Source organism: Sinocyclocheilus rhinocerous, unplaced genomic scaffold (genome assembly GCF_001515625.1).
Source record: "Sinocyclocheilus rhinocerous isolate Xijiao unplaced genomic scaffold, SAMN03320098_v1.1 scaffold1348, whole genome shotgun sequence".
NCBI classification, from domain to species: Eukaryota; Metazoa; Chordata; class Actinopteri; order Cypriniformes; family Cyprinidae; genus Sinocyclocheilus; species Sinocyclocheilus rhinocerous.
This window is the reverse complement of record NW_015648618.1, coordinates 70532-81121: the sequence shown is the minus strand read 5'-3', so window position 1 is coordinate 81121 and position 10590 is coordinate 70532. Positions and strand designations below refer to the sequence as shown.

The following is a 10590-nucleotide window of genomic DNA, read 5'->3' as shown; positions in this document are numbered from 1 at the left end:
CCGAGCAGGACCGCTGGACGCTCTTCACGGTACTGATGCGACCAGTAGGGAACGAGGAGGACCGGAGGCGCCAACCTTCTACGGTTTAACGGGACTAGGGACCGGAGGCAGCGCGCAGCAGGTCACTTACAGCAGACTCATCTGCACCCCCGTCCCCGCCGGTGAGTGCAACCCGAAAAACTTGCAGCAACAAGCGGACGACCAGTCGTTATACGCGGGAGAGGACTGGGGGCACCTCCGCACCACCGCCGAGGAGCTCCGGCAGACCGTCCTACAGCAGAAGGATGAGATCCTCACGGATCAGAGAACCATACGGGCCCTAACGGGAAAGCTTTCGGAATGCGAGAGTGGCTTGAAGGGACGGAAGGTCCCGGAACGGAGCGCGGGACTTGGGGATGCGCGAAAAGAGAATAAGGAGCAAGTCATGATGCGGGACGACGCGGGGTCCTCGATGCGGACCACTCATGTGATGGAGGAGCTGGTGCATGCCATAACTCAGATGAAAGACCGCATTGAGAAACTGGAGGTAAAGAAGGCGCGAGACCTTATAAATGCGGTATTTAACGAGGTGGTCGAGAATATGTGGGAGAGAATACAGTTTTATGGGTCGATAACAAATAAGAGATGATAAAATTGGGAAATCTATTAAACATGTTTGCAATCATGTCAGTTTCACATTTTTTAAAACATTTAGCCTATACCATTTTTTCTAAAAAATTAATTAATTAAAAACATTCAGTTAAAAACATTTAAGGTAAAATATTTGTGAATTGTTATATTATTAATGTAATTTTTTCAAAGTCATGAATAAGATTTTCCTACAGTTGCTCTATTTGTCCTTAATCGTGCTTTTTAAATGTCAAAATATGTAAATTTGTTTTATAAAATGATAGTCACGTGACTACAAAATGGCCCCCTGCATGTTTGTTACGTCACACTCTTTTATTTGACGAAAAAGTTTTTTTTCATATGAAAAAAGTTTTCTAGCCTATATATAGATAATGTATTCTAACAAAATTCCTTTTTTTTTTACAATTTATTTTTTAAAGAACAAATCATTTAATGAGACTTCTTTTAATGAGACTTTCTTTGTTTCTCAGTCGCTGCACAGTTGTTTTAAGCACCTCAAAAATATAAACATAAAATACATTAATTTAAAAAATGTTTATTTAAAAAAGCAATTCGAATAATTTAAGTGAGCGTGCGTCATTGACCTGTTTATGAATAAAGCTGGTGCTGAATGTTAGATAGGCTACTGTCTGACCTGTTGATAAACGCGAATAGTATGATAGGAGCCTAATATTTGCTGTTTTGAAGATGTAGGTATATGTGCTGCAGTGTGCTCAAACTTCATCTCTCCTGTGAGTAGTTTGCGTTTCAGCTCACGTACGATCGCGCGCCTGTGCCCTGATTTATCGTTGCGCGCTAGATTCGCGTCCCTGATTGGGTTTCCATGGAAATATAGGCTACGTGCGCAGTTTCCGATAGGAGCAACAAATTACATCTCCATCAGGGCCACCTGCGCATCTGATTAACCTCGATCTAACCCAAATCTATCAGTCTCATGTAAATCTAGACATAGTACTAGAAGGTTAATAGCATAACGGTAGTAAATAACCTATATTTTACTTACAAATAAAATTAAATGGTAAATAGTAGGTAGCCTATATTTCAGAGTGTAAACCACGAATAGCCTATTTTTAGTGTTCTCCAATCAGTGACTACAGCATGTGTGACAGGCTGCAGGGGAGAGATGAGAAACATGATACACTCCACTAAAAGCATATTATGGACTCCTGCAGCTGTGCATGACAGCTCTGCAAGCTTGCTGGCACAGATAACTTTGAGGTTATCCCACAATAGAATAGGATAGAATTTGTTATTGCATGCAACTGGGGAAGTACTGTGTTGTGATGCTTTGTAATTGGCCTCCTTAAAGGGTTAGTTCACCCAAAAACACAAATTCTATCATCATTTACTCACCCTCAAGTTGTTCTAAACATGTATGAGTTTCTTTCTTCTTCTAAACACAAAAGAAGATATGTTGACACCAAACAGTCGCTGGTTCCCATTGACTTCCATAATATGGAAAAAATACTACAGAAGACAATAGGGACCAGAAACTGTTTGGTTACGAACATTTTTCAAAATGTCTTCTTTTGTATTCAGCAGAAGAAAAAACGAATATAGGTTTGGAACCCCTTGAGTAAATGATGACAGAATTAGCATTTTTGGTGAAATATCTCTTTCAACAACCAGCCTGATATGATGCATCATGAAATCTTAAATTTGAGCAGGGTTTGGTTTATTGCAGTATATTGCATGATGCATAACGGTTACACCTGAAAATAGGTTAATAGTTGTATTTTGAGAAATAAAAGCTTGTATTTATGTGTATAAAAATGAATTAATGTGATTCTTATGTCACTATGCACATGACAGGAACATCAAATAGTCAAAATATTGATTTTACATGCTATTAAAGTTAAATGTCATATGATTACTGTCTTGTTTACAGTCTGAAATGGCACCACCAGCGTTCAATCACACAGACACAAGCTCACAGAAAGCAGCAGGTGCTACTCGTATGCCAATGGCAGCTGCACAGAGAAGAGTGGAGGATCTGGAAGGAGAACTGAAGAGAAAGATAAAACTGCTGGAGGAGGAGAGGAAAGCACTGCGGAAAGAGACACAGAAACATCAAGAGCATATTGAGTACGGGCTGGACACTGTACACCAGCGGATAAGCAGCCTGGAGAAAGGTGAGGCAGAGGTCGGATTTACTGCTGGAAGAAATATTGATTAAAAAGACCGATTTTACCAAGAGCTTCTTAAAGTGATAGTTGCTAAAGTGTTTACTCACCCTTATGTTTTGTTCCAAAACTGTATGACTTTCTTCTTTCTCCTGTGGAATATAAAGGAAAATATTTTAAGTGTTGAGTGCCGCAGTGTTTTTAGTTTGTATTTATTTATTCATTTATTTATTTGTCAGTACAATGGCAGTCAGTGGGCTCCATTGTGGTTTGGCTCCCAGCATTCTCTAAAATATCTACTTTACAGTTTTGAAACAACATAACACTAAGTAAATGATGAAAGAATTTCATTTTGCGGTTGGACAAAGGAATGTATAATATAAGTGAATTATAATGATTAATTAAAGGAATGTTCTGAGTTCAAAACAAGTTAAAGGGATAGTTCACCCAAAAATGAAAATGTGATGTTTATCTGCTTACCCCCAGGGCATCCAAGATGTAGGTGACTTTGTTTCTTCAGTAGAACACAAACAAAGATTTTTAACTCAAACCGTTGCATTCTGTCAGTCATATAAGCAGCTCTTCCATGTATGCCATCGTAAAGCAGGAAATCCCAGCCCTCCCCGCTCTGACTGCCTGCATGTGGATCAAGCCTGCGAAAAGCATCTTGGGAACAGCAGTTTCTTATGCTGTTTCTGACCAGAGCCACGAATTTGTGCTTCAGCAGTTGGTTCATGGGCCCATTGAGCTCATCATTAATAATGAGGTAAAGCATCACAGAATCAAATTTGACAGACAGGGACCGGAATTGTGAAGATTTTAATGATTCTGATTCTTCATAATAATTATCTTAATACTTGTAATGAATAAATATTTGGAATAAAGACATTTATTTTTATTGCTAAATGATGCGATTATTACTTTATACAGACTTTTTAATATCTTTTTACAGTCTTTTTAGAGGTGCCATAATTGCAGTTTATTAATAAACAAACAATAACATGCCATATTTCACATGGTTGATTAGTTGGATTAATACCCCGTTTTGGAGTTCCCGCCCCCATTTGGAGATCTCCAGGCTGCAGTTATACCCTTCTCCAAATTTTGGCCATTGTAACTGGTTGCCAGACGGTGGTAGTTCAAGATGAGCAGCATTTGGTATTCACACAGCATGGAAAAGTTACCATCAACACAAACCAAATCCGAAACACGCCTTTTTGTTTATACTTTCCTTTACCTTTACCTTTACCTTTCCCTGCCCTCTTCATCCCTCTCTCGTGAAACTCCAGTGCACTTATCCTTTCATTAGACCTAGTGAGCTTAAAGTCGTCCTATGTTTCATGTTGTTTTATTTAGTCTGAGGTTGTGCTTTTAAGCTATGGACTGACTATGATAAACAAAATTATAAGGAAAACCATGTTTCCAGAGATGTTTCATTTGGTAAGTGAATTTTCTGGGAATTCTCTGAGCTGGTTCGTACTACATTGCTGTATCACTGGCTGATTTGAGCTTATCTAATAATACATCGGTGGATGTTTCTGGGACCATTTTTTTAAATTAATATTGGAATATAAGACACTTAAAATGACACATTACAATGTTGCATCGAATTTTTAAGAAGCTGTAATGTTTTAATATCACTGGAGCTGAAATGAAAAAGATTCCACTATTTCAGAAACAGTCAAATGTGCTTTTGTTGTTTTTATCATTGTTTGAAGTTTAAATGTCATTTTGGACAATCATTCTTGTGGCACAATATATATTTCACACTAACACTGATTTTTTTCATTGTCTCATTGTAGGTGTTTTTTTGTGTTTTTTCCCATTTTATTTAGAAAGTAATGGTGCAATGATTGCTTAAAGTTAACTGTCTTAAAGTTATGCTTCCAAGAAAGTCAATATCTGGATGCAATGAAATTCCAACTACAAAGTCATCAGTTTTTGTTTGTTTCTTTAAAATAGTATTTAAATAGCTTTTATAAAAAAATAAAAATAAAAATAAAATGGAGTTTTACAAAAAAAAAATCAGATCTAAGCCAACCATTGATTTCAATGAATAATGAGATTTTTTTAATATGATTTTTTTACATTACAAAAAATGTTATATGATTTTTATAATTTGCTGCACAGTCTGAATACATTATTGAAAAGAATTTGGCATTTTCACACAGAAACTGCAAGTACATTTCACAAACAATTCCAAAGAAACGGCAAAGTAACAACTGTTTATTTAAGCAAGACACTGAATTGAACGTGAAATTTTGAAGTAGAAAAACAGAAATGGTGTGTTATTGTAAAACATACTCCAGTAATCTTTGTTTTATTTACAATTTTGAAAAAAAATAATAATAATTTACAGTGTATTTCCTGTCTCCTGCAGAGCTCAATGGGTGGTCTTCGTTTCGAAGCGTCGCGGGCTATGGTGGGAGAGCTGTCTGATTTTAACATGTGGGACCGGCCGCTTTCACACAGAGAGCTCTCTGCTCTTGCCCACTGCAGCACGGGGATGCTGGGTAATGTAGTCCCGTGGACCAGCCGTGAGGTGGAGGTTTTCGGAGGGGTCACCAAGCAACTGGCCGATCATTGCGAGCATCGCACCGGCGCCAGACAGTGATGGGCTCTTGAGGGCTCGTTTAAGGGTCAGAGAGTCAAAGACAGTGTTTAGAGATGCAAAGAAACACCATGCCATGGTTATGGTCTTTTCTTTAAGGCAAAGTTTTTTGTCAGCGGTGTTTGCTAAAATATGCCTTGCCTAACTATCATTACTGTTCAGGGTTAGTGATTTGAACAAACCCCTAACCCTAAGTATTAAACAACAGCGCATAAGTCGTCCCACACTGTTTATGCTATGAATAAGAATGATACCTCAAATAATGCAGCTTGTTGAGGAGAAGTGTGCTCTTATTTTTCTAAGCAATCAAACCTGTGATTTTAACTTGGCAGATGATAAAATGGGTGCAAATATTCTAGACTTAAAGGGATAGTTCAGCCAAAAGTGAAAATTCTGTCATCATTTACTCACCCTCAAGTTGTTCCAAACCTGTACGAGTTTCTTTTTTCTGTTGAGCACAAAAGATGATATTTCGAAAAATATATGTAACCAAACAGTTGCTGGAAGCCATTGACTTCCATAGTATTTTTTTTCTCTCTATACTATGGAAGTCAGTGGCTACCAGCAACTGTTTGGTTACCAACATTCTTCAAAATATCTTCTTGTGCTCAAAGGAAGAAAGAAACTCGTACAGGTTTGGAACAACACAAGGGTGAGTAAATGATTACAGAATTTTCACTTTTGGCTGAACTATCCCTTTAAGTTGTGGTCACATTTACCATTGTTTGGTGAATATTTTTTGGGGGGGGGGTTTCCGCAAGATTCACAGATTTCGCAACGGGCTCAAATTGGTCATGTGGATTCACTTGACCAAAAAATGATTGGTTTGAAAGTGACTTCTGTGTGAGATGTTCTTCATACATCACTACACTATTGACAATTGACCCTTCGCAGGGAGTTTGATTGACTTTGCTCCGTGATGTATTTTTCACTGATGTTATGTGAGAGCGCCATGGCTTTTCGGACATAGAGAAACAGTATCGAAGGAGTATCACAGGCTCTTTTCCAACTAGCAATGTCCAGACCCTAGCAATATACTATAGACATTCAGAACAGCTTAGCAATCGCATTACAATGCCCTGACAACAAACCACAACACTTTTACATCATAGGGGCGAGTTTTGCGTGGGAAAGCATGTCTCTTTTTAAATGATTTACATTTTTTACTTATTTATTACTAGTTATACCTTGTTGAACATCTGAGTGACAAACCTCAGTGTAAACATTTGATGTGGGATCTTCAGGCTTGGTGTTTGATGAAAGGATTGATTTTTTCCCACGTTCAAAGCAAATATTTGCATACTCATTCAGATTTGTTATTTATACAGTGTATTTGATTGAAATTAGTTTAGAAAAAACACACTGGCACAGCTGGGAATTTGTTTGCTTTTATTCTGCTGTTTTTTTATACTAGGTTTTTTTTTTTGTATGTTTGATCTCAAGTTTTTTATTTTATTATTTTTTTTATGTTTTTGAATCACACTGTTACTATGGTGATCACTCCAGCAGACTGAATCCTATTGGTCAGACCAGTCCTAGTTGAATTCTCCTCCATTAAAATCCCTTTAACACCATCAGAATCGCATCGAATTAGAACGAACAGACTGAAAAGGGAGCAGTTGAAAAAGACATTTGGCCAGACGAATACGTCAGCAATATTTCATAGAATAACTACATTAACCTGAAAAGCCATGGTTTTGAAACCCTTTACAATGTGGCATCTACAATAACATGCTTTCTGAGAACTGTTTTCAGTGTTAAACGTAATCTGCAAATATCTACATACAAACGAATATCTTCTCATGCTGAGAAATTAGCATGTGTAGCCTATATAGATTTATACAAAAATCTACTCAACAAAATTATATTTGTAAAATAAGCAACAAACATTCCGAATAATGAATGTATAATACTTACACAATTATATGTACATTCCACCGTCTATCTATCTCTCTTCATAACTGTGACTGAATAGGTATCTCGGAGCTTATGTAAATTACGCTGCACGTGCTTTATGTGAATTATACTCTATGTATTGTTTATATGTAAAATGCAGCAGGCTGGAAAATGCCTGTTTTGTGGCCTTGTCAAACACAAGAATGTTGTCCCAAATGCGCAATCATAAGATATACTGTATATACACACTGATGGACAGAACTGAGATTATTATGGATGTGGTTTCATTTTGGTGCAAACAGTTGTTTTATAAGCATGTGGTTTGAGATTCCGTGGCCATTTGATCATCATAATGGTTGGGAATTGTGTTTTTGAAAGTGTTTTAGCACTAAATATATTTTCTTTTGGATGTACAGTATTGTGTATTCGCTGTTGTTAGTGCAATGCCTGTTTGTTTGCATTTCAGTGGTCATTTTGTGATGTTCTATTCTCTTAATGTACATGAACAAGCTTTACATTGTATTCAGAAAGAGTGGCTTACAAATGATTGTTACCTTTTCTGGAATATATTTGTTTTTGAATGAAGAAATACCTTGGAAGTTGGATATAAAGTTCTCTCGTTTTGCTTGAATGTTTTTCTACACTCTGAGGATTTACTCATTTACATTTTTTTTAAAATCCTGTAATGTTCAGTTCTTGCATTCTGTCTGTGTCTTTGTCTGTGTTGAAATGGAGATCAAATGTGTTCACATTGAAGATGAAAATGAGAATTAAAAAATATAGCACAACAAACAGAAGAGCTCTCTTTCATTTTTCTCTCTCTAGGTGTTGTTTTTGTTCCATTTGTGTTTTACTAAAGCAGGAGATGTACAAAAAACCAAGATGTAAGAGAATGTCAAATGGTTCCCAAGAGGCTCTGCACTATTTCTGTTTATTAGCTCCATTCATCCTTGTACACATCATCTGAATCTAATTGTATAAATGCATGTGTATTTTAGGTAACAGATTTCAGGCAAGAACCAGATTTTTTTCAAATAACTGTTTCAGATGTGATTTAATTCTGGAGAAAATTGGTAAGATTTTTTTGTCTGATTATGACAGCTTGGTCATGCTAATTTTTTTCCAAGCACATTTTACCAATTCCAAACCACATCAATCTTAATAACTACTATTCATTTTGTATTTGATCATATATAAGTGAGATATAATTGTCCATGAAGGCTGGAAGTGGAAAAACTCATTATATTCAGGTGTGTATAATTATTAGGCAGGTTTTCTTTTACAGATAAAATGATGCAAAAAAGAGATTTAACTCCGACTAAAAGTTAAAAATTATTAAATGCCCATGAGAAGGATGCAATGCTAATGCAGTACTGGAATTTGCAAAGTTATTGGACAGCAAAATGCTCATTGGGTCAGCAGGGTCAGAAAAAACAGGTGGAGAAGAAAAGAGACATGTTAACTGGAAAAGATTTAAGGTGTAGAATTAGGTGTGAAACCATCAAGAACCATTTAGTCTCCAGCGCCACATTTTCCAAAACTACAACCTACCTGGAGTCTCCAGAAGTGCGATGAGTCAGGACTGATTTTTTATAGGATTTATGGACAGATAAGTTGAGAGTGACTCTTGAATGAGCATTTCGCTGTCCAATGGTCATGCCTTAAAGGGGTGGTTCACTGTTTTTTTTCTAGGCTTGATTGTGTTTATGGGGTGCAGTCTAACGTGTTAATTCTTCGTTTTTTAAAAACGCATTATTTTTCACATAATTTACCTTTATTCCACACCGCTCTGTCCCTTCTCTGAGAAACGCGCTGATCATTTCCTGCTTTTATGAAGCCCCGCCCTCAGAAATATAGGAGATGGGCTCTGGTTGGTTAGCTAGTCGAGTGTGTTGTGATTGGCTAAACCGCGTCTAACGTCCCGCCCCTCACCTCAGCGGCATGTGCTCCGGCTGAGTTAAATCTCTTTTTGCATCATTTTATCTGTAAAAGAAAACCTGCCTAATAATTATGCACACCTGAATATAAGGAGTTTTTCCACTTCCAGCCTTCATGGACAATTATATATCACTTATAAATGATCAAATATAAAATGAATAGTAGTTATTAAGATTGATGTGGTTTGGAATTGGTAAAATGTGCTTGGAAAAAATATGATCAGAATATCAACGTGCATAATAATTATGCATGCACTGTGTGTCCTAATTTAGTATTGCCCACCTGTGTTTGTGATATAATTCTCTCTGTCTTTATTCGTATGTTTTGTCTCTTGCAGTGTATCCACTGTATAAGTGGATTAGACAGAGAGTAGTAGTTCTTCCATCACCTGTGCCCCAGCCAACAAATTCAACTGACCCAGCTCTCTGAGTATGTGTGCATCTGTCTCTGTCTGCTTTTTATTTTTGCTGTCTAAGAGAATAAAAAGAATCCCAGCATGCTTTAACTAAATCCACCTCTGTACCTGAGAAGCACAGAACAATAAGCCTGGATGTGCTTTTAAAAGGAGGTCTAGAGGTTTTCCAAAGCTTCTGCTAATGTGGAGCCTTTAATTGCTTCTCTTTTTTTTTCTTGTCCTTTTTCCTTTTCTGGAATTTTTCCACCTTTGTTCTTCTAATGCAGGATAAACAAAAATAAAATGAGGTAAAGGGATATCTGTCATCATTTACTCACCCTAAAGTTGTTGTTCCAAACCTGTATAAATTTCTTTCTTTTGCTGAATAGTGAATACATATGTATATTTTAAAGAATGTGTGTAACCACATAGTTGAAGGTCCAGATTGATTTCCATAGTAATTTTTCTTCCATACTATGGAAGTCAGTGGAGTCCATCAACTGTTTGGTTACCCATATTCTTCAAAATATCTTTTTATATTCAACAGAAGCAGAAGAAGGAAAAGTGAGTAAGTAATTTTTTGGTCAAACTATCCCTTTAACATATTTAGAGATCAGTTAAGATGCCTTTTCTTTATCTGAAAATTCAGATGAGAAAGCAAAGTAAAGCATGTTCATGCAGTTGAGTATCATATGTTACAGCTGAGGAACTCCAACTCTGTTTGCTACTTTGAGGTTTATACAGCTTTAAAAGTGCCAACAAAGTATTTGAAGCTGCAGAAAAAACACTAAAAACTCCCAAACAACAGACATACTAATATCCCCAGTGGAGATGTGAATGGTGCTTGGGAAAGATGTGTAGGAGGTCTTTAACCTCTAGTGTCTGTTATGAAATACTGTTATCTGTGTTGGCGGTGTGGGTGCTGATGGCAGCCTGCTCCATAACATCTGCACGTGGACCAAATAATATATATATATATATATATATATATATATAAA

At 36.8% G+C, this 10590-nt stretch overlaps 1 protein-coding gene across 1 annotated transcript in view; it reads left to right on the top strand.

Annotated features, from left to right (window-relative positions):
• Window positions 1-2806, top strand: part of LOC107710033 (neuronal pentraxin receptor-like) — a 5766-nt gene extending 2960 nt beyond the window's left edge. The window contains exons 4-5 of the mRNA XM_016514716.1: window positions 6-526; window positions 2519-2806. Coding sequence (XP_016370202.1) covers window positions 6-526; window positions 2519-2806 — 809 coding nt within the window. The remainder of the gene's footprint in view (window positions 1-5; window positions 527-2518) is intronic.
• The last annotated feature ends 7784 nt before the right edge of the window (window positions 2807-10590 follow it).